Source organism: Populus trichocarpa, chromosome 7 (genome assembly GCF_000002775.5).
Source record: "Populus trichocarpa isolate Nisqually-1 chromosome 7, P.trichocarpa_v4.1, whole genome shotgun sequence".
Lineage (NCBI taxonomy): Eukaryota > Viridiplantae > Streptophyta > Magnoliopsida > Malpighiales > Salicaceae > Populus > Populus trichocarpa.
Genome location: NC_037291.2, coordinates 7,098,405 through 7,125,573, shown reverse-complemented (window position 1 = coordinate 7,125,573; position 27,169 = coordinate 7,098,405). Strand labels below are relative to the sequence as shown.

Here is a 27,169-nt window from a genome sequence, read left to right as displayed (position 1 = left end):
GAAATGTTTTGATCTTCTTGCCGACGTTCTAAGTTTCGTGTGCCGCTAAATTAAGCCTCTCTTTGGTTTTGTTTAGGCTTCTGCCTTTCCTTTTCTCTAGCCTTTTGGCTTCCTACTTTTAGCCATTTTCTTTTGCTTTCAACACCATACCCGTTCTCTACGCACTAACTAGGGTTTGCTTAACCGTCTGCTCTCCTTTCGTTTGGCCACTTAGGATCGTTCCCTTTGTTCAGCGAATAAGACTGATTACGAATTTTTCAAATGAAAAGAAGGGCGCCGGTACAGGTGTCCCTTTCTTTTACTCTTAGAAAAGCACTAATTAAGTTACTTACGGAATTCAAAATCTCTCTATCGTCCAAGATCCTAAGGTTTGCATGTCTTAGGCTAGGCCGGTATGGTATCTCGCCTCTAGCCTCTCTATATAGAATTCTCGATCGAAATCTCATATGAAAAAGAAGCTCTCTTTTACCTCTGCTTTGATTCACGATTTCACTTAAAGCAGACTAGAATCTTCTTTGAACAAGCGAAAGAAGTCATATACACCTTACCACTAAACTAGATTTGTTTGGTTAAGGTACACACCACTTCCAATTGAAAAAGAAGTTCCCTTCTTAAACTTGTAGGAAATAACGTATGTAAGTCCAGCACTCTCTTCATTCTATCTGTTAGTCTAGTTGGTAGCAATCTAAGGATTTTCAGCTCTTCAAAGGTAGGTTAATCAGTCTATCCCCATTCCCGTATCGGCTAAGGCTTCCCTTTCTTCCTTGCGTCGATTAGGGTCCCTGCCCTCCATTCTCTCTCAGCTTCCTCTGCTTGCTTTCATGTAGTTTCTTTTTTCGTAGGTAAATTCGTTTCTTCCGGCTAGACTTTCTTCTTGACTTTTCTCTATTCGTTGAGGTACTTTTCACTCTTTTTAGGATGAAAGAAGTCCTTCTTTCCAGTCCGCTAGCAGTCCATACCTAACAGTCTTCGAAGCCGTATCAGGGCCAATTCCCTTTCTTTGAGATTAAGACTCTGGTGAGAGGGAGCCCCATTCCCGATCGTCTTTATCGGAGAAGCCTTTGAGAAATTGTCCTATTTCCTTACCTGCTGTCCGGGGTCAATTCCTTTGTATCGAGGGGCTTTCCTTCCTAGGTCTATTCCTTCTCTCCACTTATTCGGTATGTCCGCCCAGTCGTCAAAGCTTTTCCTTTCCTTTTAACTAAGCCTTCCCGCTCTACTGGAAACTATCCTCTATCAGAAAGTCTCGTAATCAACTTTCTTTTTTTTTACTTGATCAATCGGAAAGAAGAAGGCAGAGGTAAACTCCCCAACTCGATCAATGGGTGCTCATTGGTCTTCTTGAAACTCCCCAACTGCCGCAGCTTTCGATTGGGGGAGCCTCGAGCATCCAGTATATGACATTAAGGAGTATTCCTCCATGGAGTAGTCCACTCATAGAACAAGCATGTAAGCGAAGCAAGAAAAAGGCTTTCCATTTTTCAGATCTCTCATCTGGTCAACAGTACACATTCTTTTATTCAACAAATACATCCCATGCCTGGAACGAGTTCAAGGAGGAGGGGGGTCAGGGGGGGCACATGAAGGAGCTGCACGTAAATCCGGTTGCTTGTTCGGTGTGGTACCAAATCAATATCTCCTTTCTCTAGTTGGTCAAGGGTACACACTTCTCTTTTTCTAATTTATGTATTCCATTCCCGGTGATCCTGTCCCGCTAAACACAAATCTTTCTTTTCATTTTATTTCGTTAATTCTTGATATTGATAAGAACTAAGAAGTAAAGTTTCATTCAAATTAATCACTTTGACTAACAGTTTTTACATATATTATAAGTAAAAAAGCAGTAGGAACTAGAATGAACAGTGCAGTAGCAATAAATGCGAGAATATTTACTTCCATAATCTCATCGTTTCGTTTTTCTTTACTTCACAATAATTCGGGATTTAATCCCATAAGAGATGATAAATCTTTCGCCTCTAAATTCAATGGGATGAATTCCATCTCGATGATATCGAATCAGATCAATATCATGAATAAAAATATCTGAACTCTCAAATCGTCGAGAATTGAATAGTAGTGGAGGAAAGGAGGAAAGCAGCTTCAAAAGGGCAAGAGTTTTTGCTGATAGACGATTCCTGATCTTGGAAAGAACATCTTCAAACATGTGTTTTGTAACTCTACCTGTAACAAGATGGACTCCCAAATATTTCCCCAGGGTAAAAGCTATGTTTAACTGAGGCGTCTCTTCGGCGAGATAAAAGCCTTTGCTTTTTGGACATTAATACCCGAGTAACGACAAAAATCATTCAACGTAACATTGATAACTCTAGCCTGAGCCACTGTAGCTTCCGAGAAAAGGATAACATCATCAGCAAAAAAGAGGTGTGAGAGCGCAGGTCCAGTAGGAGAGGTCTTCACAGGTTTCCATTTTCATTACGATTAACCTTCCTCTCAATTAAAAGAGAGAGCTTCCCCATACATAAGACAAATAAGGAGATAATGGATCACCCTGTCGGAGACCCCGTTTAGGCTGAAAGGAGGAAAGCCTTTGACCATTCCACACAATAGATAAAGAGGACTGGGAAACACAATTCATAATGAGCTCTACGCATTTATCCGGAAAGCCAAAATCTCGGGGAGTATTAGTGAGTCCAATCTACTCTGTCATACGCCTTAGCAAGATCCATTTTTATAGTCATACCTCCTTGTCTAGAAGAAGTGCGACGGATCGAATAAAGTAATTCCTGAGCAATGATGACATTATCAGAAGCCAGGGATGAAACTAGCCTGAACGGGACTAACAATCTCATCAAGGTCTTAAATTAAACGGTTCATGGTGAGAATTTTATAAGCCACATTACATAAGCTGATAGGACGAAAATGAGCTGCTGTAGTGGGGTGAGTTTCTTTCGGAATAAGAACAATAAGAGTATTCTCCAATTCTATAGGAAAGGTCCCTGACTCAAATGCAGAACATACAAGATCGAAAATTGTGTCACCTACAATATCCCAATATTTTTGGAAAAAGACGGGTTGGAGCCCATCCGGTTCAGGGGCTTTATACGGTTTCATTGCCTGAATAGCAGCATAAACTTCTTACTTTGAGACAGGAGCAATAAGCAAATCAGCTTGAGCACTAGAAATACAAGGATGGTTATCAAGAGGAGGGTGATGAGCAGGAATAGACTCCACTGAACAGAAAAGAGATTGAAAATGCCTGAAAATTTATCCTTTAACAATATCATCATCAGAACCCCATTCCCCATTCTCAAGTCTCAATCTTTGAATTCTGTTTCTCTGCCTTCTGCACACCGTAGTCGCATGAAAAAATCGAGTTCCTTTGTCTCCAAGAAGGGCACCGTTTGGTCTAGAAGCAAAAACATAAGAAGAGTGGATAAGAAGAAGAAAAAGAAGAAACCGGGCTAAGAAGAGAAAGGGGAAGTTCTTCCGATAACGGGATTGAGAGCGCTGTGAGAGCGCAAGAGCTGTGTGATAGGCAAAGGACTCCACCAAGAGAGGATTGGAGGAAAGTAACCTACAACCTACCATTCGGATTGGCAATAGAGCACGCTTTCAGCCTAGTAGACAACTAAGCAGGAGGAAGGGGAAGTCTTACAAGCAACCTAATTCCTATGTTATAGCCTTCGTTCCCTGGTCTATCGGTGTGCTCCGACAGTGACGAGTTCGAGGAGTGAACCCGAGATATCTGGTTCAGAAGGTTGCCAATGGGGCTAGTGGCGTCCCCGCCCCGCCTCATGAAAGGGAAGCGATATCATTTGGTCGACCAGTCAATAAGAGGGAAAGCACGAACTAGGATCGACCTGCATGTGAGGCAGCGAGTGAGATCCCGAAGAGTTCCGAAAAAGGGTTAGGAGAGTTTGAAGATCTAGAGCGAAGCGAAAGGCCAACCCCGCGGGAAGGAAGTCAGAAGAGAAGGAAGAGACTTTTTACAAATTACAAAGATGAAGACCTAGAGCTAGAGCTTGTTGAGAAAGTCGCTTTAAAGATGGTCACCCTTTCCTATGGGAAGTAAGGAAGTTTCAAGCGATAGCAAAGGCCTTACCTTAGGGAATAGGATCTCTTTCTACGTTTACTGATGCGTCTTCGGATGCTTTTGCAAGAGCGTTTGCTTTAGCGTCTGCGGCTCGTAAACCGAGTGCTTCAGCTTCGTGGGATTTGGATAAGCGCCTGTACACTGTCCTAGGTTGGGTGTGCCATCAAAGGAGAGCCCTTGGGTATAGTATCGTAATTTTGGTTGTCACCCTCATAAACCCGCTTTCTCCACTTGAAGTGGTTGACTGGGAAAAGACCAACAACGGAACTCCTTGTTTGTTGTGTTCTCGCAGGGGAAAATTTATTATACTTCATACCGAAACAAAAGACAATAAGAGGCTGGTGAAGGGGTGGCTGGTCCGATCTGGGAATAGTCCCAACCCTTCCTTTCAAAGGGTTTCCAAGCAAGTCTGTAGAGGCCAGGGAATCAGATTCAAATGATGGACAAAGTCAATGCTTTGTCTTTATCTTCTTTTTGACGAGACAACGGGATTTAAGCTTCAAAACCTGCGTTTGGGGTCCCGATAAGGTAATCACCTATAAATTCTTCTAATCGTGAGATTCTTTTAGCTGAGATCTCAGTCTATCTTTGCATCTCTTGAGTATGTAAGGGCTAATGGAGTGAGTTCATTGATGTAGAGAAGATGGGAGAAATTCGGTAGAAGGCAAAAAAATAGAAAGATCTTCTTACCAGGAGTCAGATTCAAGTGATCCAAAGACTAGGGAATGCCCGTCCTTAGTAGGATTTCCAGTAGTCGGTTTTAGGTTGGGGTGCTAATAGTAGCATAGTTGCTTAGTCACCTTCCTCTTACGTATTACTATCTAGGGGCTTTTAAGCTGGTGTCTTTACTTATGTCATTAGCAAGGTGTAAACTACTCGCTTGGTCGCTGAAAGCCCTTCCCTTCGAAGGAAATGTACCTGTCCTAGCAATCTCTGCAGCTCCTTCTTTTTCTTGCTGCTTGGGCCTTAGCCTTGAGTCATTCCGCTATCATTCGAAATGGTCTATGTCGTAGAAGGTGAAATCTCATAGGCAGATGTAGTCTGGTAATCCAGAAGTGATGCATTTCTTTATGAGGGAAACTGGCCCATAGCCCTCTTCTTTTTATTTTCAGCGAACCGCGCCCCATTCTCACTGCCACAAGGCCCAGAGCCCATTATTCTAAATCTAAAGCAGCCTAGCCAAGGCAGGCTTTCGAGCAGGCAGGACAGATGCCGATTCTACCTCTGCCAACTTCCTATTTCTAGCAGGATTTTCTCCATCAACATCCAAGGTTTGTCTTAGCAAGATCCGGTCTAACTCTTTGAAAGATGCAGGTTCAATTCTTTCCTTAATGGGCGAATTAGCCACAGCACAGAGTAAATACCCGAGCAATGGAATTGCTATTGAATACGTTGGACTGTGAACTCTTGTTTAAGAAGCTGGGATCGGAACTTCTTCTTTCGCTTGTTCACGACTCTCCGATGAAGGCTTTCAGGCCTAACCGCAGCTATTTCTAGAGGAAGGAAAGAAGGGCTCAGCCAGACCCGGTTCAATTCGTTTTTTGCGGGAATACCTGGGCTGTCTTATGGCAGCGAAAAGAAAGGTTATTACGAATCGGCTCTTCCTTCTTAGAGAGATTAGCACTAGGAGTTTCTCACCCTAGCCGGAATTAGTGAAGAACAAGAAGAAGCTCTTGCCACTGTCGGCATAACTGCTTTTGGTGGTAAGGACATGGCTTAAGGAAGTTTTTTGTAAGGGCATCGCCCGAAAGCAAAGCGCTTAGGAAGGACAGATGAATTGACTCGATCAAAAACCATAAATGGGGCTAGTGCTTTCCCACCCACCGAAATCATTCCTGCTAGAAATAGATTAAGAGAAGACAGACGGTACCTTTCCTAAAGCCATGGTTCGGCACCTTCTATACAACTAGAAGCTAGAGAGCTTTAACCGAAAGGAGAACAAGCTGTTCACGGCTCGTGTCATAGCTGTTCAATCAAAAAGAGTCAGAATGACCGATTAGAGTACTGACAAGGATACATGAGGGCTGATGGGCCCCATTCTTTATGCTGCTAACTCTCAGTTTGGTCCTACTTCTGGTTTATTTTGTTACTAAAAAGGGAGGAGGAAACTCAGTACCAAATGCTTGGCAATCCGGTGGGGGTGAAGGGGAGGGTAAACCGAGGCAAAGTCGTTTATGATTGAATCTCAGAGGCATTCTTATCATTTGGTAGATCCAAGTCCATGGCCTATTTCGGGTTCACTCGGAGCTTTGGCAACCACCGTTGGAGGTGTGATGTACATGCACTCATTTCAAGGGGGTGCAACACTTCTCAGTTTGGGCCTCCTATTTATCCTATATACTATGTTTGTATGGTGGCGCGATGTTCTACGTGAGTCCACGTTGGAAGGACATCATACCAAAGTCGTACAATTAGGACTTCGATATGGTTTTATTCTGTTCATCGTATCGGAGGTTATGTTCTTTTTTGCTTTTTTTTGGGCTTTTTTTCATTCTTCTTTGGCGCCTACGGTAGAGATCGGAGGTATTTGGCCCCCAAAAGGGATTGGGGTTTTAGATCCTTGGGAAATCCCTTTTCTTAATACCCTTATTCTCCTTTCATCCGGAGCTGCCGTAACTTGGGCTCATCATGCTATACTCGCGGGGAAGGAAAAACGAGCAGTTTATGCTTTAGCAGCTACCGTTTTACTGGCTCTAGTATTCACTGGCTTTCAAGGAATGGAATATTATCAAGCACCCTTCACTATTTCGGATAGTATTTATGGTTCTACCTTTTTCTTAGCAACTGGCTTTCATGGTTTTCATGTGATTATAGGTACTCTTTTCTTGATCATATGTGGTATTCGCCAATATCTTGGTCATCTGACCAAGGAGCATCACGTTGGCTTTGAAGCAGCTGCATGGTACTGGCATTTTGTAGACGTGGTTTGGTTATTCCTATTTGTTTCTATCTATTGGTGGGGGGGTATATGAAGGAACGAAAGAGTGGATTGAGGAATGAAAGCTCGAAGACAAAGAGAATCGGGCTTTTCCAAAGAATTACTGCAGCTTTGCTGCTCCCTTTGATTATCATATACAAAAAAGTCTCTTCCACTTTCCTACCCAATCTCTCTTTATTCTGGCATATAAATGAAGGGATCGAAGAGATTATGGCAGATTATGTTCACCAAGAAATGACCCGAAATTGGATCTTGGTCTATTTGAGATTGTTCCTTTTAATCGTAATCAAAGATGTTTTCTTGTCTTTCGTTTCTTTTCTGAACAAATCGAAGAACCTAATGGATTCAGACAGTTAAGATACTTTCATCGGCCTTCAGGAGCGTAGCCTTATTCCTCAAATCAATTACTCGGCTATTAATAAAGAATTCCGGGTTTTCACTCCTCCCTTAGAGTTACCGCCCCGTGGGAACACCGGAGAAGAGGATAATCGCAAAAATCAATGTGGGAATAGCGGTCAATCTCAGATAAGTCGTCTTTTTTATTGATAGCACGTGATTCGGTCTTATTCGTCGTAATTCGATTAGTTAAGAAAACCCGTAGAATTGATAGAGGCAATCTTGCCATTTAGAATAGAATCTTCTTGCCCCTAAATAGTCCTAAGAAAGAAGGCATATAGATTCAATCATAAGAGAAGGAAGGGGGATTAGCCACCCCTCGTGCAGAGAAGAAAAAGTAGCGATTCCTAGCCTTATTAGTTAGAAAAGTAATCGAAGGGATTCGCTTACAGAAATTTAAGAAAGGGAATCCAGAGTACTCTCTCCGGGTAGGGAATCAATCTATTTGATTGAAGGAAGGTATTCGTGTACGGGAATCGAAGTGATTAGAACAGAACTAATCCCGTGGTTAGAGCAAAGGACGGAAAATCCTTCCAGTCCTCGATAGGGAAAGGAAAGGTAGGAGCACGCCGACGAGGCAAGTAGACCGAGACGACAGAAGGGATCCGCAAGGATCGTTACGAGCGATTAGGACCCATACCAATAGACTCCCTCTTCCCCTATTCCTGAACCCCAGAATCTGACTCTTGAGCTGGGTGCCGGGGTAAAGCATTTAAAGGAAAGAGACCTAGGCTTTTTATTCCCGATTCGCTAAACAAGAGATCAATTCACTAAGCGGACAGGCAGGGCAGGAATGCGCCTTCTGTATCCCTTCCTTTGACTTGACTCGTGACTCATACTTAAAAAAAAAGAGAGGAAGACAGACGGAGAGTACTACTAAATAGAGGGTCACGGGGGAACAGAAATAAGTAAGGGATACTTTACGACACTGCCGCTCGACAACTAGACTGGAAAGCCAAGTTGGCCTTTCTCCAAAACTCCTGGTATGGATTCTGATAAGAAAATCAAAACCCTAAACCCGACTCTAAAAACTTTGCCGGCTGTGGTACTTATTATTGGAAGATGCGTCTTCTTCCTTCTCAGATGGCCTTAGCTTAGCGTCAGAAAGCAGCTCGGGAAGAGCTACTACTCAATTTGAAAATGTTCATTTTTCCGGCCTTGTCTTGTAAATGTGTCTCTACCTCTAGCGTTCTTGTCTTGCACGAAAGAGCAGTTCCGCTTTCTATTGTCAAGCCAAGGAGCTCACGAAGGGAAGACCACAGCGGAAACTAGCAGAGTGAAGCTCCCAACCACGAGAGGGGTGCGCTCTTTCTTCTTTCTTGTCTTTAGCCTGGCGTAGCGCACGATAAGTTCATCCCGAAAAGACGAAATGACTTGCTCGGTTCGCTTGGATCGACTTATCCCTTTGGCATACTAATTTACATTAGCCTCGATATGCTTAAAAGTGAGTGCCTTTGTACCTAACTCAGGCCTGTGTAGTGGGTGGGTAGACAAGGCAGTCAAAGTAGGACTCGCTTGTTTCGTCCGTTCGGCTCGTACAGTTCTTGCTTTCAAGGCTCAGGTGGGCCGCTTAGGTTTTTAGGGGATAGGCAGGGCAGGACTTGCACTTAAAAAAAAAGTAGGCCCGACTTCGCGCCCCTCAGTCCAAGACGGACGCAGAGCTCTCACCTAGGTAACAATCTCGCGTGGGTAAGAAGAAAGCATCAAAGCTAGGCGTTTCATTCAAAAAGGCGCAGAACGGTGCAGGAGATGGAACAGTAGCTAGAGCTGGTTCCGGATCAGGCAACAGTGGTTTCAACCGGAGAAGGAGCAATTAGAGCACTCTAGTTCCCGTCCTATACTATAGTTCTCGTCCTGCCTTCCCAACAGGACAGACAGGTTTGCTATTCGACTGTCGGAGGTTCGAAATGAATGGGGAGAGAGAAGGTTGAAGTATACGTCACGTTGCAATACGGATAATATAAAGAGTGACGCCTTTCAAGTAAAGATGATCTTTCTCGTTGACGAATCAACCGGGAGGAAGGAATAGACTCGTACCTTCAAGGCGCACCTTTGCTTCAGTGGAAAGAGAATTGGCAATCACTGGGGAACGGAATTGGAGTAGCTTTCAACTCAGCTTTCCGCTCAACCTCAGGCTAAATAACCTGATATTGATGACAGCCGACCCTTCGCAGAAGGAAATCCTCCAGCAATTTATCTGGATTTGCCTCCCCCAGAACCAATAGCCTACGAGCCGGCTTAGACTGACGGGTACGAGGGGATAGACCATAAGAAAGGAAATCTACTTTATAGCGTGAGGGGGCGGAAAAAAGTCGTAACGTAATAAGAAGTAGGTTATGAGAAGCAGGCATGTAACCCTAGACTGCATCACCTACTCGCTCAGGAAAGTCAGAAGGGAAGGCATATCCGATCAGTCCTAGTCCTAAGGCGCTGTAGGAGCTTACCTTTGGTTCGGGAGCCCAATCCGCGCCTAGGTTCTTCGTCCTCTCATTTGGAAAGGCAAGCAAGCAAGTCAGGCCTTTCTTGATTGAATAGGCTTCAACCGTCCCTAGGTCTGAAAGCTAGTCTGAAAAAAGAGAGGTCATCCAAGAGATAGGAATAGGAGAGCCACCGAGTCCTCGTGTAGCAGAAGTTCGTTCCCCCGCCGAAGAAAGAGGTGGAGTCCTGAGGCGATTGCGGTAAATCGTCTTGTTTAGAAGGAGGGCTCTCCTTTTTACGGAAATTTCCCGGGGATTGACTCTTATATGGTATACGCCCACGCTACGTCTTTGAAACTACCTATGCTTCCTGGAGACAATACGATAGCTTAACAGTCTCGGGCTTCTTCCTTATTCAATTCACAGATAAATAGCATGGATGAAATGCCAGAAGTAAAGGAGAAGTAGCGGAGAAAGAACTCACACTAAACCTAGCGAGAAAAAATCATCGTATTTAGGACACGACTGCGGTCTCTTTCTGAAAGGTTGCTTCAAGCTACCGCTTCTCCTGCTAGACCCGGGTCCTCTGCCTACGCTTCAGATCGCCTATAGCTTTTAGAAAGAAAGCGCTACAGCACCCTATTTCGAACAAAGCTAGAAGCCCGGGCAAAGAAGCTCTTTCGGCCAAAGTGGAAAGCCTAACCCAACCGTCACGGATGATGCTTACCAAGAGCTGGAGCAGCACTTTCTAACAGCCACTTCTTACTTCCCTCCCTCCAGGAACAGCACTCGCGGACTTATTGTTTAAACAAAGGGGCACATCTTTCCTTGCAACTGATTACATGTGAGGAGCCTCCCTATCTTTGCTTTGTTTGGACTGACCAAGGACGTAGCACCTTTTGATGAGAGATATGAACATCGAGAAAACTAGTATTTTCTGAATTATATGAAGCCGGTAAGCAAACAGCAAATCCGTGGGTATTTGAACCCGGTAAAAAAGTAGAGGAAGAACGGGAGATCCTTTTGAGCAGCCTGTTATAATAGGAAAGCCTTATATCTTGAAATTAATTCATCAAGTTGCTGATATGATAAAATACATGGACGTTCCAGCGGGCATTATGCACTTGTTACACAACAACCCCTTAGAGGAAGGGCCAAACAAGGGGGACAACGGGTAGGAGAAATGGAGGTTTGGGCTCTAGAGGGATTTGGTGTTTCTCTTACAAGAGATGCTTACTTATAAATCTGATCATATTAGAGCTCGCCAAGAAGTGCTTGGTACGACGAACAATACCTAAACCTGAGGATGCTCCAGATTCTTTTCGAGTTGTTTTTCATTTCTTTTCTGATTCCTCTCAATGAAATTTGCCATGTTGCACTAAGTTACTTAAGGTTTTAAGGAAAAAAAGGAGGTAATGCTAGACCCTTAACCCCAAAGGAGACTACTTCTAGAACATAAAAGTGAGGGAGGCTACTTGCTTTTAGGAGGGTAGAAATTCTTTTCTTCCGAATTCGGAAGATTGAAGGAAGTCAATGATTCGGATATTTGGCTGACCGAAGGGAAGAGACTTCTCGCGTTTTACCCGGGTGACACTCAAGCATTTCCACTAAGCAAGTCACTCGGAAAAGAAGAAAGTTCATTCCACCTATGTACGAAAGTGGTCTTTTTTTTCTTGATCCTGACATCCAAACCTTCTCTTTACCGGTAGCATGAATAAGAAGAGAGAGAAGATGTCGCAGATCAGCTGTTAGGAAGAAGAGTTTTGTTTTCGGTAAGTAGAGCGAGTCTAGGGTTCTAATCCATTCAGCCTTGTCATGGCTGGTCACGGTTAGAATTCAAAAAGGTGGGTAGAGATGAAGGCGTGCCTTGGGCGTCGGGGCTAAGAGAGTGATCGAAAGATCTCCCTTGGTACGCGACGTTCTTGCGAGCGAACTCCCGAACGACAGGTAGAAAAGGGCGGCCTCGAGAAAGGGAAGCAGGAACAGCTATATCTTATGAAAAGAAATTACCAGCCACACAAAAGACTGATTTTCTTTCAAGGCTTGAGACGAGTTTCTAGAGTAGATAGACTAGAGAAGGGGAAGCAGAAGAGCCAGCCTGAAATTTGATTAAAATGAAATAAAAAGTAAGCGCGTATGTCGCTGGGCTTGATTGCTTTCACAAGCGTGTTCTTTCCTAGGATTCTTTCCCGCCTTCCTTTTCAATAGGAAAATGGATGGCACCGCGCCGGCCTTTATTGCTCTTTGCTCTTTGAAGGACTTTCCTTCCCTGTTCCAGTTAAGGATAAGAGAAGGACTGCCGGTTTTTATTCCTCTTCCCATTCCCAGTTCTATAAATGAAAGAATTTAGGCATATGGATAATGTGGAGTTTGAGGAGTCATTTCTACCATTTATGAGAGCCGGGAACAGCAGAGAAATTCCTCGATGCCCGCTCATCAAGTTCCCTCTAAAGGGTTGTCTGAGGGTTTCACCTCGAATCAATTCAAGGAACCTCATCGATAAGATTGTCAAGAGCCAAGGAGAAGCTGGGGCACTTACAATAAGAATTTTTTGAGAAAAAATCTCTCCGTTGACAGTCAGACTTGGTTTCTACCAATTATTGGCACTGGAAACCAACTGACCGAGTCTTCCAACCGGACAAAGAAACGAGTCATCCACTTCACCGAATTCACTCCTTGGGAACTCTTCGACACCTAGTCCAAGATGGCACCATTAGGGCTGCGAAATGGACGCCAACTGAGACCGAAACGAACGCCTTCCGTTCCGGAGGCTTTTTGACGAAGGAAATGCTTTACCTAATATTCTTACTCCACCCACCAACTTTCAAAACGATATTTTAAATGGAAGACAATTCTCTTAAATATGAAAATAGACTCTTTCTTATTTCGAAAATTCTCTTCGATTCTACCGAATTCGCATCAGAAAGAGAGGCTTTGGCCCAGCCATAATGAGATCAATCACGAGTCTTCGCTACAATTCCTAAGTCGTAGCTTGGAAGGTGACCAGAAATGGAACGTATGACCCATATGATCCCGGATCTAGAAATGAGGCTAGAGCGTGAATCCTCCACTTGGAGATTGGCTTTATCGGGGAATATTTCAGCCTGTGTCGACCCCTATTTGATAATCGATGGGACAAGAATCACAGGAATGAATTCCCAGGAGTCTCCTTTGAAGCAGACGCCGAAACAAAGGCTCCAAAATCAGTTATTTCAGGGGCATAATAAGCCGTTGAGTCGGGGAATTGATCTTTCGACTTCAATAGGTTCCGGCTCGGCGTGAGCTTCGGAAGAGGAGTTCACTACTAAAGAAGTGCAAATTAGGCTCACCTGATGTTGTCCTTTTTGATACACCTTCAGGGCCGGTTTTCCCTATCTATTGATAGTTGTATACCCAACCTTTCCCTTGCTGTCCTAACCGAACCAGGCTCGGCCTAACCCACCAGCCTTCTCGTGTTAATACACTCACGGATGAAATATCATACATATGCAGAGAAAGGCTTCCTTTGCGCATAGCGGAGTTGAAGGTCAAAACAAGGCCTTGATCACTAGAAACGTCCAAACCAATGGTTTCGGGAAGCTCTATTTAGATATCTTATTTTCGAGGACATCCATCCAATACATTTCGATACACCGTATGATAGACTCTATTAACTCAAACTTACGAGTAGGGTCTCACATGGCTTAGAACAACAATTTTTTCGTAGCATATCAGCATGCCAGGAATTTTGCAAGAGCAAATGGAGAGCGAAAACGGAGCACGAAACCAATTTCGATATGAATAAGATGGAGAAGAAAGCTCCTGCTTTGAGGTAGCACTTGATGAGGGTGGTTCGGGTGGGGCCTCTTCGCAAGGAGGGGAGTCTAGTTTCTTTTTCAATTCCACCGGGGAGGGAAACTAAAAAAGATTCAACTGAGGATGATTCGCCAACAGGTAATGAAATTACATATGAATATTCTACATCTGACTTTACAACAGATTTTGCTTCAACAACAGATGCTGATGCGCCGAAGAGGTATGGTACGGAAAGAAGAAGAATGCATCTAAAGCAGAGTATACTGAAATTCAGTCTATTGCTAATTCAATTCCTTTCTTTTCGACATCGCATTCCCTTATTCCCGCGAGTCAACTACCCCGCTCCTTGCTTGGATAAATGCAACAACCATTCCATTCCGTTCTATTGACCACGCTTACTTACGCTTAGCTACTGTGACGCGGGAATCAAGGCAGGCAGCTAAAGGACTACTTGACCACCAGAGCTAAAACTCCAGGAGATATTCTCTATAGAACGGAGTTCCCTGGTTACTTGCTCTCCAAACCTCCTGAACAACAGGTCCCACCCGCGCTGCTTGCCTGCTTGTTCTGCCCTCGCTTCCACATCTACTTAGCTTCGTTGCCTGCTCCCCGGGGAAAGCTTTCATGTAATAAACAGGTAAAGCTCCCCGGTTAAGGAGAGTTAGGTTCTCTATATTATTAGAAAGCTAGCTATCAAAGAACTAGAGCATCACTCACTACAGGCAAATAGGAAAAGCCAGCCCACGCTTTAGCTAATGAGGCAGGCAAGCTACCTAGTGTTCCAAAGCTAAAAGAAAAGGTAGTTCGCATCTCGTTATCATAACGGCTTCTACATATAAGTAGTTTGCCAATCGGTAGTTACAGCCGGGACCGGGCTTCGTTTGGTATAAGAGAATGAATGCAGTGTTGATGGAAGACACTCCCCTTCCAAGAGAGAGTTCTCCCATAGGAGAGAGCAAATTTAGCATTTCCTTGAGGGTTAGGTAGGTTTTTCTTCACATTCGCTCGAATTATATTACCTTCGGTACCCTCATATCAACACCCCTAATCCGCGATAATACCTTCAACCGTGATTCCACTTCCCGAAAGAAAAGACAGAACTCTTCCTTAATATACATCATTCTCAATGGCACATCCGCTTGAAGTCGAAAATATCTACTTGAATCTCTCAACAGCGGACGATTCTGTCCGGAGTAGCTGCTTCCGTAAGAGAAGGCACACCAGCCAGCCGGGGCAGAGGAATCCATTTCTATTAGATATGCGTCAAAGGACTAGAGGAAGATGTTCGCAAGCACAGAGGCTTTGGAATTTACAAGGGCCTTTCAGATCTCTGCCCGGCCTGAGAAATTCCGTATGCCAGAATTCTGTATGATGGGACCACAGATCCTTGGTCAACTCTGGTGGAGGCAAAAGGCTTTTATTTTATATAGAAGCGGGCAGTCGTTGGGCCTTCTTTCTTTGATTTGAGGATAGATGCAATGCTGCTCTTTCGCCTCATCCGCTACCTTACATTAAGTGATTTCACTGTCGATGTTCATGCAGCAGATGGATGGAGAGATCAAACTGTCAGCTGTGCCATTAGAAGCCCTTTCCCACTTCTTGTTTGGGGAGAACAGCCAGTCAGAAGGAGAAGGTAGAGACTTGACGCCGGGTATCTCTTTTGATTGAATCCGTGATAACTGATGTCAAGTATGAAAAACCTCCACTTTACTGTCAAAGCTCCTTGTATATAAGTCGTTCCCTATCGCTATCGGTTGAGAGACTCCCTACCTAGGACGTCAGACTCTATCTCCCCTTGTAACTTCTATCCTAAAAGCCGTCGCTTTCCCCTATCCTTTCTATTTTGCTAAACGGCCTTTCTACTTTCTATATCATACGAGCTTAGGTTGGCTCCCTCAACCGGTGTAAGAGTCGTACCCTATTTGAAAACCATAACTTGTCAGTCCTACCTTCAAGAAGCCAAGGGAGGATTTAACAGGCAATACGTACCTTAGGTTATTCAAAGGAAGAGTAGATCAGTTTAGCCAACTGAGGATTTGGTTTTTTTGAAAGATGGAAGGCTGGACATCTTGTCCCCGTTCCTTTTAGTACACGGCATTCGTGAGATGCGGACGTAGGGCTGGCGCTTATACCCGGATTGGAACCAAAGAATCCCCGTCTGGGAAGAGCTCGACGCTTTCCCTCTGAAAAAAAAAGAGAGCAAGGCTTTTTCCTTCAACACATAATCCCTCGGTCACTTCCTCCCTCGAAAGCTAACAACAGCGGATAAGAGAACTGCTTGTGAAAGAAGACTTGTTCGCAGCTAAAGAGACAGAGGACAAGATCAATAGTAGAAGCAGGTCCATGCCCTGCTTCTTGTTTGCCGGGTCTTTCTCGCTTTGAGCCTGGTCTGGTAAGTAAGGACTTTGCCTGGTATTGACTGATTGCGATTGCATCTTGTCTGCTATTTTATTTAAAGATAGAAAGATTCGACGGCCAGTAGCTTTTCCGTTTTCGGGCATAAGAAACAATAGTTGAGAGAGAAAGAACTTCCGCCGAGGCTAATTCAATTCACGATTGTTGAATCAGCCGTGATTGCTAACGTCTGTAATTTAAAGAGAGTGCCCCCATCCCATGGGGGATAAGCTCTTCCTTCTCTCTGTCCTGTGCGTGCTATTTATGAAGACCTTGCTATCTCTAAATTCTTTCACTACTCTTTCTCTTGGCAAAGTCCTCCCACTAGTTCTAGAATTCATTCCTCTCCGTTTGCAGCTATTGATGCGTCCGCTGCTAGTTCACGGGAGCTCGCTAGGGCTATTTGAACTAATAAGAATCTGTTAGAGTGGGCAAGCAAAGAAGAATCGGAATCATTGCCCGAAAGCAAAGCAAGGGAATCAACGATCTACGGTGAATTCGATTTCACGATGAGAGAGATTGGAACAGCATCCAATCCTGATTTTCACTCTTTCGAGATCGAAGAATAGCCTAGTGCCTATAGTCTAGTAAAGTAGCCAAGCTAGGGATGAGACTCACCTTGCCAACGGAGATGGCGAGAAGAAAGGATCACGACCAAATCGACTCGGAACTCTTGTTTAGCAGTGAACGAATCCGATCTTTGCTTTGAGGGAAGCAAGCTAAAGGTGGGCTAAGGGAAGGAATTCAAAGCCGGGACTATAGGGCATGAGACTCGGATCTAGGATCAAAAGACTGACTGAAGCCGAGAGAGATGGGCCCCATGTCAATCGAGTGGAGGTTGAAGTCCCAGAAAGAGACCGCCGTGCAGGAAGCGGCGATAGCAAAGATTACCTTCACTCATGACAATATGCTCATGGAAGGGAAGCCATGAAGCTAAAGGGAAAGGGAAGACTTCCATTTGTTGGGTAGGTCTAGGGCAAAGGAAAGAGAGGTGTGGCTAAGGAAGGGTGAGGCGACGGGTTTGGACTCTTTCCCATCGACTTGACCGGCAGAAGTCTACGATCCTCCAAACTAAAGCCGTCGAAACGGCACTCAACCGAAGCCCTTTCCCCTAACCTACAAGAAGGACCGAAGGGAGGCTAGGCCTTCCCGAAGATCAACTTGACCAAGGTAGAAAGATTGCCCGAGGTAGGGCGGAGAGGTAAGGTGGTTAGACAGCGGGAGAGGAGAGAGTACCGAGTACGAGAGTCAGTTAGTTGCTAACCGAAAGAGAAGGGAATTGAAGAATTGAATCCCATTTGGTTTGGTTGCTAGCGAGTGAGGGAATCGCAGATGGGCTTATGACCTAGAAGCTGACCTCGAAGCTCCAGCTTACTTCGCTTCGGTCCCTAAGCAACTACCTTCTTATGGCCTCGGAGAAAGCCAATATGGCATGTCTATTTGAAAACAATGGGATGATCAGAACGTGAACTCTGATAATAGGGGTATACAAGTTAACCACCTAGAATCGATCCATGACCGCTAAACTAAAGGAGTCCTTTACCAAACCGTCTTTACCCGCCTCAACCGATCTTAGCTCGGACATGCGCCAATACTGACTCCTTTCCCTGTTTTCTCCCCTCGTAAGGTAGTTCGAGCGTCTCCGAACCTGACTTTCAAGTCGTTCCAGTTTTTCCCTATAGTAAGTGCCCTCAAGCAAGGCCCCAAGGCAGTCCACCATAATATTAGGTGGAGAATCCTCTCTCTTTCTGCCAGTGCCAGCCTCTTCCTCGAACAATTGAATCAGAAGTGAAGATCCGTCCCCGAGGGAACCTTAGCTATTTCATCAGCTGCAAGTCTTTTAGCCGTTGAAGCTCTTTCTTTTGGTTTATATCCGGTGAATGAAATAATCATTGTTCAAATAACCGTAAGCGGTAGTGGAGTCAGTTAATCCGAATAGGTTTTGTTCTAGTAGGAGCTCTAAGCCTATCCGCTGTGAAAGTCCTTTATCGGATTCGGATGCTGGGTTAACTGGTTCTCAAAGCGAGTATAAAATCCATTTTTTCGGGTAAAGAAATCCGGGAATAAAATGACCAAAGTGGTAATATTAGAACTTCGATAGAGGCACTCACTCTAACTCTAAGTCAAAGGGTAACTTAAACTCCCCTAAGAAAAGCCTAAGAAAAGGTATGGATTCGGAAGTACTAGGGTTCCACTCTAATTCTTTTCATTCAAGTCTTCCTATTCCTAGCCTAGCAGAGAGGAAGCTACCCCCATTCGTTCCCTGGATGATGGAGAAAATGTTCGGATGTTTACAAGTCTTCGCCGTAAATCAAGCTCCCCCTTAGATTCGAGGATAGGAAAACTAGCAGGAAGGGATTACGCTTCAAGAGAAGTGGAACTAAAGCTTCCTTATAGACTTATTTTTTTACCCGTCTACAGAAGATGATGTAAAAGACTCAACGCTTCCCCCCCTTTCTGCGATACCCGGGAGTCAAAGACATATAAACTTCTTCATCTAAGTCACTATGTAAGAAAGCATTATGAACATCCAATTGATGAAGAGACCATCCGGCAGCAATAGCAAGTCACTTTGGAACGACCCGGCATCGAGAAAGAAATGTATTCATGCATCTCGAAAGAGAAGGATAACTCTTATAGTTTTATATTCCATCTCGTGACTACGATATGACTTTGCTTCGCACCTTACTCTATCACTTAGCCTTAGTGGGCCTAGCTGCCCTATGTTGTAAGTTCACGGAAAGGAATTGACCCTATCTATAAAGATTCGAAGGATCCCCTTCCCTCCCTCAGTAAGTCAAGGGGAAGGTATTGAAGGTTTTAAGCATGCTTTATTAGAAAAGTGCTTTCGATTTCGGGGGAATTCTTTGATCATCGAACCTTTCTCTTTCTGGTTCCGGGGATCAGGAAGAAATTCCTTATTCCGGGCCTACGTATCTCTTTCGGGAAGCGCTTGGATTAGACTTAGCAGTCACTCGAGCCAGAAAGTAAGTTCATTCAAGGCACTAGGCGGTGGATCAAATTTCCTTTCTGCTCTAGCTGTCTCGGCTTTAGCTAGTTCATGGTAAGCTTGTCAGTTTAGCTAGTTAGGGAATCTTTCCTTTTTTTTTTGTAAGGGGCCTTTTCTTTTCTTTTTATTAGTAGGGGGTGAAAGTACCTAGGTTAAAAAATCTCTGTTTCGTGTTGGCGGGATCGACTTCCACTTTCGATACCGAGAAAGCAAGCCGAGCAGAGAGATACGGGATTAGACGGCTTCAGTTGGTGTTCTCCCTTGGGGGGCTAGTGGGTCCTTAAGCGACTGCTTGGATTAGTGTCTTGAGTTCCTTTCTTTCGGTGTAGTGGCCTGAAACTTAGTGTTATGGGGACCCAGCCCTAACAGAGAGTGTTTTTTGCGAGGAAAGATTTGAAAGACAAGATGTTTGTAGTGGTTATGGAGGGGCTTGTTTTCTGGCTTAGTAGCGGCTAGTTGAGTTTTCCTTTCGTACGTAAGGGAAGCCCTTAAGCGAGCGGGCAGCAGCTGCCATGCCTTGAAATTCATCCCAACAACCGGAGAGATAGATAGATGGAGCGGATAGAAGAACTGGCCTACCTCTCCTAAGAGCAACTGTTATCGCTGGTTGAACTGGCCTCCGCTATATAAGCTTAATTAGCTCGCCTCGTCTGGTGTAGACGGATCGAGAATCTGGTATCGATGGATGGCTTTTCTGGATACAATCAGATCAAGATGTACCCAAATCCTTCCGAACTCCTTTCGGAATCTACTGCAACACTGTCATGCCTTTTGGTCTAAAGAATGCTGGTGCTACTCTTATCAAAGGGCGATGATGAAGATATTTCAGGACATACAACATTCAAAAGTTGAGTGCTACGTTGACGACTTGGCTGTCCAAAGTCAAAAGAAAGAAGACCATCTAGATGATCTGCGAAGAGTGTTTGAGCAACTGCGAAAGCACAAGCTACGGATGAACCCATTGAAGTGCTTCTTCGGTCTTTCGTCCGGTAAATTGTTTGGGTTCGTAGTTCGAAAGCAAGGCATCGAGCTAGATCCAGTAAAGGTTAAGGCCATCCCCAAAGAACCTAAAAGAACTGAAAGGCTTCCAAGGAAGGCTGGCATATAACTATTCGACGGTTTCTTTCCAATCTGTCTGGTAGATGCTTCTCACGATTGATGAAGAAAGGCTTGTTTGGGATGCTAAATGCCAAGAAGCATTCCAAGATATCAAGCAATATCTCACAAAAGCCTCCGGAAACCCTTTCATCTTGTATACACGAGCTCTAGATCACTCATTGGGAGCGCTTTTAGCCCAAAGACGGTCATGACTCTATACTATCTCTCAAGGATGTTGCAAGGTGTAGAACACCGTTATACTCCAGTTGAGAAAGAATGTCTTGCGCTTATGTTTGCAGAAGCTAAGGCACTACTTACTGTCTAACACGGTGTATCTGGTCTCGAAGATCAATCCTCTCAAGGTCCTCGTGACGAAAGCTGGGTCACTCAATGCTCGCATGGCAAAGTGGTCAATTCGACTGTCGCAGTATGACATTCGGTACACGCCTTAAAAAAAAGGCCATTCAAGGGCAAGCCCTGGCTCGTGGCTGCACATCCATCCTCTACCACCCGATTCGGAATTGCAAGATGGCCTTCCGGATGAACTAGTGTGTAGAATGTTATGCTACTGATACCGATAAATGTTGGAGAATGTACTTCGACGGCCGATTCAATGATAAGGTATAAGAACCTCCGGGGTTGGTATTCTATTCGTCAGTCCCGACAATTACCTGATTCCGTATGACGGAAAGTTAGCAAAATAATGTACTCCCTAATTGTGTTGTGGCTTTCTCCTTCTTCATTTCATTTAGTTTCCCTCTACTTATCCTTTGGTCTTAGAATATAGTTGTTAGAAGGAGTTCCGAAAGCCCATTGCCTTCTGCCTTACTAGTTCTCTATAGAGTCCCGCCACTTTACACATCTGATGCATCGAGATTTCATCTTGGATTTAGAACCTCAAGCCCTATCAAACAAGGGATTCTTCGTCGGATTCGTTCAAACCATTGCAAATAAACAATTGGTAGAACTCCACAACTAGTTATTGTTAGGAGTAGGGGCTTTCTTGTACGCTTCTCTCCCCCCTATCCTTTAAAGCGAAGTGAAACCTTTGGAACAAGCTTTGGGTCTAATCAGAGGGTATAAATTTATCCCGCAACCTCGATCGCATCTTGTCTCATATACTTCCCTTTGCCTTTCCGCTCACGCCTTGCTTGGACTTGATCCCACCAAATTGAGACATGACCTGTGCTCAGGAATTTAACCTTCGTACACCTCGGATAGTTCTTTCCAATCAAAGAACTTCTCCACGCTACTTAACCAATCCAGAAAGTCCTCGGGATGCAATCGGCCATGGAAATCGGGAACGTCAACTTGAATCCCACGATCTCGCTGCCCCTATAAGGCCCGGATCCAGCGCTTCCTTATCATTAAAAAAAAGAAAGAGGCTGGAACTTCTTCTTCTTCATGAATAGTTTTTTGATCATGTGATCGGATCTAGTCGATCGGATTTGAATCGGAGGTCTTGAACTCGAGTTTGTGAGAGACTCTTGCCGCCGCCCTAGCTCTTTAAAATTGAAGCCCATTTATTGCCCTAAAAAAGAAAAAGAAGACCCGGCTTCTTCTTCTTTCTTTTACGAATCCCTTTTTCTTTACTATAATAAATTAAGTAATCAGGGCTAAAGCACATACATATGGAGAGGTGCAAAGGACAGATGTGCCAATTAGATTAGAAGTCAAGCAGTATTTGATTGAAATAGTGCGCTTTCTTTAATGAAACCCCTCTATAACGTTATAGTTATCACTTCATCAAATCTGAATGCAAGAATGCCTTGTTCTGTAGCAAAAGAAAAGAATAGGCTGCCGATGGACCGGAAGCCGCAGTGGGGACAAAGACGGTGATAGAATCCGCCTTCCCTAATGACTTTCCTTGGGCATTAAATAGTTTGAGATTAGAAGACCACGCGTCGACGTCGACCTGACCTTTCGCTCGGGGACGGTGAAGGACGCTCAAACGAGAATCTTTTGAAAGAATCCAATGTGTAAAGCATATTGAAGCGACCTCTATTTTACTGATCCAGCCCGGGATCGCCTCGAGGATGAAGCGGTAGTACAGGTTCTAGGGCCTTTCCCCCCAAGGCTCGATTTAGGCGCAGAGTGTGGTGGGTGCACTCGAAGTGGAAGCTTCCCTCTATCAACATGCGAGCTTTGTTGAAAAGTTTCGTATTATCCTAAATAGAAAGGGTCTTCCGATAGACGAGAAGACTCGGTTACAGCATCCGACTAACCAACTATAGCTGACCCAGGACAGGTTTTGATCCGCGTGCCGCTGCTCTTCGAGTTTTGGTTTCGAATGAAGAACTCAAGCTTTCGATTGACTTTGTGTTCAGTTCAGTGCCCCGAGGCTGGGTCTCCATCAATATAAAGAAAAGCCATCACTCTTAGCGCTGTCTCTTCAGTTGCGTACTCTTTTGCCTAGTCTAAAGCTAGTTCAGCGAGGGTACGACTCAGCTCTTTGAAAGCTTTCACCTCGACTAGAAGGAAGAAGCCTAGAAGCAAGCACAGGCCTTACCTTCTGCCTTGTCCTTAGATAGAAGAAGAACAGGGCAAGCAAGAATGGCAATAAACGTAGCTATTTCCGTTCTTGTCGGAATAGCTACTAGAAGGGAGTTCTCACCGGGAAATCTCTTTAGAGAAGCTAAGTCCTAATCAAAGCAGCAAGGTAAGTCAATTCTTTCTTTTAGGAAGGGCCCGAAGGGCAATTGATTTAGCTGAATTAGCTGTTTCCGTTTGCGCTCTTCTCTTGCTTGAGGAGGAATTTCTTCATAAGTCACACACGAATTGCTTTGCTCAAGGTTGGTCAACTTACCTATTTAGGCTTTTATCAGAGTGGGATATAAAAATAGATCCTCAAAATCAAAGCGCTACGCCCCTCCTTGCCTAAGAGGTCTTACTTCCCGTCCCGCTCTTCTCTTGCTTGAGGAGCCCGGTATTCTAAGGAGATTGCCTGCTATTCCCACATTCAACTGTGTTTAAGTACCTTTCCTAGCTTTAAGACTAGGGATCTCTTGCCTACGCATCTTTATCTGGTCAATCTGTCAGTGAAGCCAAATCCCCTCAGCATAGTCTAAGCTTGAAGACAGCCTAAGCATAGGAAAATGCTAAAAAGTAGAAATACCGGGTATTCTCCGAGAAAGACCCGGCAAGATCCGATGCTTCTTCCGCTCAGCTACTATTCTTCCTAACATTGGTATGAGATTGCGACTATTGGGATATCTCTGGACTTGCTTAACGCACTAGTGAAAGTCCCTATCTGCCTTCATTAAAGTGAAGTTTCCCTCAACACTATCCCTAAGGCGAGAAAGTGACTAGTGGTTGAGTTACCTAATTCCGTTCCTAAGACTCTTTCGAAAGAACAATTCCGGGAAGTGGTATGAGAAGTGTCAGAAAGCCTTCGAAAAGATTAGGTTTTATAGAAAAAGGGAAGTCTGCGGACAGCCAGGAAAGTCAGTAGTCAAGGACGTTAGGGCCTTTCCCAATTCGTATCATATTGAGCCAAAAATGGGCACTAGGTTCCGTTGGACGAAGAATAGGCTGAAAACGACTATCTACGCTTGATGTTGCCCAACAGGCTGAAAATAAGAAGGAGAGTAAGCCCAATCACTTGAGAGTTCCTTCTATTTGACTCTTTTCAATAGCTCCAAGTATGTTCATAATACGCTCCTCGGATGTTCCCTCCTCGTTGCCTTTCATCGCTAGTTTCTTGGATTCCATCTGGGACTAGCAAACGACTCCACCATAGAAGAGAAGTCAAGGGTTGCGTCTGACTATTGTATTCTTGGAATGGAAGACTTCAGCGCGACTAGGAATGAAACTGGCTTGAAAAAACAGTCTCTTTCCCATGTGCTCTTATCCTTTGCTTTCACTCGCTCCAAGGAATGAAAGACTTCTATTAAAAAGACTGGCTGGCTTGACTTTGAGGTGAGGTACTTATACTTCTTTTCATTTTTCAATTCCTTTCTTTTTACAGAGAATTGCCCTTCAGATCGTTCGTTAGCTTGCGGGAGGAAAGAAATCGATTAGCGTGTCAATTGCTTCGGTTATGGAATACAGGAAGCTTGTTCGATAGGACAAGCACTACATAATTTAGAGGACCCTGTGTTAGCGGAACTGGGAAAACCTCGTAGAAGGAAAAAGGGGTTCAGGCGCTGTTCTCAAGTCTAGTTGACGAAGCCGAGAGGGAAAGAGATTCATACTGGCCGGTAGGCAAATCGTACGGTATTAGGAAAGTAATTTATAGCGGTACACTGAACACAAAGCCAGTCTCTTTTATAGACATAAAAAGAGGATTTGTTCGTTCGTTCGCCCAACCGGGGCTAGAAAATAGAGACTCCGGTGCTTCTTTCGTCCAGAAAATATGTTTGTTCAATATAGCCTCCTATAGTTTTCGTTACCGAAACCGCGGGACAGGCTCCACTCTCTTACTACTTACTTTAATGAGAGATCTAGTAGTGGTTATCCCATTTTATATATGACTGAGATTGTTCGCTAAGTAGACTTAAGAAATAGGGTAGTAGTTCTATACTCAGATGTTTCAGTTCGCTTTAGACTCCGCGGAACGAGTTCGACAGGCTCAGATCAAGGATCAGCGGGTGACTCTCCCCATCCATCGACTCATTCCCTGATTCCACTTTCAGATCTCTGAGGAGAAGGCTCAAGGCAGAGTACGAAGAAGGAGCTAGACGGCTACAAGGCTGATCGGAAGCTTGCTCAAATGCATGTTGAGAGCGCAGAAATCGTAGTTTTGGGGTTCCAGTGGAAGTAAGGTAAAGATATGCGAGGCCGACAACATTGACCAAAGAAAGATAGCCATTGCGGCGATATCTCGATTGAAGCTGCCCAGAGATGAACCTCTTTTCAGATGAGGTGGAACCCTCAACCAATCGTGCTCGATGGGAGATTCTTCCAATCTCAAGGGCTCACGGGCAGGCTTTGTCACTTGTCAGCTGGGCTCAATCCTTCAATTCAAAGGCTCCGATCCGATCAATTACTAATCGATAGGAACGCACTGGCGAGAGCTTCCTTCTGACAAGGGATCTTGATTTGATCCAATTGGTTTTTTAATTTCTTTGAGAAAGCCGGCATCAGTCTGACGTGAGAGAAGTCAGCACAAGGGAAGTCCCTCGAAGCCGAAGTAGGGTTGAGTCTCAGGAAGCGTTTAGGCCGGGTTCGAAGCATTCTTCAAAGACCGGTACAGTAGCAACTTCAATCTAAGGGGAATAAAATGGATAATCAAACTGCTAAGGTGAGTTTACTCTCCCTTTAGAAGATGGAAGTTGACTTACAAAGAAAAAGGGGTATAATATTTTTCAGTCTAAGTTCTTTCTTTAGTCAGGGAATTAGCTTGTTGCTCAAGGGAAGGATCTATGTAATAATAGTTTAATAAGGATTCTTCTAAGCGCTGGAGTCCGAAGGGAAGGGTCCGAAGGAGTGGTATCAAGCCTGCTCGTAGCTCACCCGTAACCCGTAAAGTAGGCAATATGTAATATTGTAGTAGGAGCCTCCATCCGAAGAGGAGAATCTCTATTAAGCTTTCTTTTTCTTCTCAGCCCAAGTTCAAAGACAGCTCACTCAGTCGAACCGAACTTAGAATCCAATGTATCATAGAAGGATAAGCTGTGAGCTAGGGTAATATTCCATATTACAACGGTTCAGCAAAGACAGGTTAGAATGGTAATATAGATAGGTAGTTTGCTCACGAGCAGCAATCAATAGATAAGCCCTAAATAGAAAGAAGAGGATCGGATCCACCTGAAGTAGTCAAGTCCCAATCAATGGAAGATGTGGACTCTCTCCGACCTGCGAGCCATGAAGATTGAATATGTGGAGTTCAGAAGTGGAAATCCATTAGTGGCATGAGAAGAAGTAGGGACGGGACTGAGGGAAGTCATTCCAGGCAAGAGAGCCAATCAGGGAAATCCTCCCGGTAGAATAGACAGAAGTAGGAAAGAAATTTTGAAAATATCTTAATCAAGGCGAGATAGCAGTGTTCATTCAGGCAGGGGTTTCTACGAAAGACCCGATTGCTGACTCTTCTAGTGTTGTGTTCACCACGGGGATTGAACATCAGGGCAAGAGGAGATGAAGATTGGGCCAGGCAAGAACGAGAGGTCCGTAGTGTGACAGGCTAGGTACGCCGCTCACCTGTATCAGTTATGGGGGCAGAAGTGGGAGCCTACCTCCTTATTACTTCGTTCCTAAGAATAAAGTGAACCCTCACGGTCAAGAAAGAGTTCTTCATATAATAAAGTTGCTAGCGGAGGTTGGGGAAGTGCTACACCTTCGTGCAACCAGTTTTCAGCCTATTTTAACTCCCACTCCTAAAAAGAGCCGAGGGAATGTTGAATATTTCATAAAGTAATTAGCTTATAGTTAGGCTATCACTAGAGTGTGATAAACTAAGCGGTTATCTTATTCTATGGCAAGGATATTAAAAAAGAAATTGCAATAAATTGGCAGCCCGGTTTTGAAATCAAGCCAGGCATTTACACTCTCAAAAGGGCGAATAAGGGGCCGTTAACGCGCACATTGATTCAATTTAGGATATATCCTTAATAGAAAGAAGTTCCTGGTGACTTACGTTTCAAAAGTGGAGGAGGAAAAAGAATCATTCGATTAGGCAAACCTGAAGCGAGAGAGAGCTTCTCGGTAGAGGTAGTCAAGCTAGAAAGTAGAAAATCGTAAAAGCTAAAAGGCATATGATGGAGGGGGTTTGCTCCGCTCGGAGAGGGAATCCATTTCATTTCCAAAACCAAGTAAGGGAGGAACGAAGTTACTGGAGCAACAAACTCCCCACCAGATGGTTCGACAACTGATGATGAGACAACGACCGACATACGAGTCAAAAGCGGATAATGAAGCAACAGACGATTTTTGAACATCTGATTCTCTATTCCTCTTTCTTCTTATTTGGTGGATACATGTATAGTGCATAGATCGAAAGGATGAGGTTTCATGCCTCTGTGAGGAGCTTTCAAACTTTGGTCTATCTAATTGAACCTCTTTCTTTTTGGCTAATTATGACATGAGGTACAGAAGCCGGACTATTGACCTCTAAGGATCCGGAAAAA

At 44.3% G+C, this 27,169-nt stretch overlaps 1 protein-coding gene across 1 annotated transcript; it reads left to right on the top strand.

Moving 5' to 3' along the window:
* Window positions 1–486: 486 nt before the first annotated feature.
* LOC127905544 (cytochrome c oxidase subunit 3) lies at window positions 487–7,342 on the top strand. Its single transcript, XM_052454458.1, has one exon. It carries the CDS (start codon window positions 6,229–6,231, stop codon window positions 7,024–7,026), a length of 798 nt encoding a protein of 265 aa, XP_052310418.1. The 5' UTR covers window positions 487–6,228; the 3' UTR covers window positions 7,027–7,342.
* Window positions 7,343–27,169: the final 19,827 nt, after the last annotated feature.

Bases quoted from the DNA above. Each gene is read 5' to 3' on its own strand.
- LOC127905544 (XM_052454458.1), top strand. From the start codon at position 6,229: ATGATTGAATCTCAGAGGCATTCTTATCATTTGGTAGATCCAAGTCCA.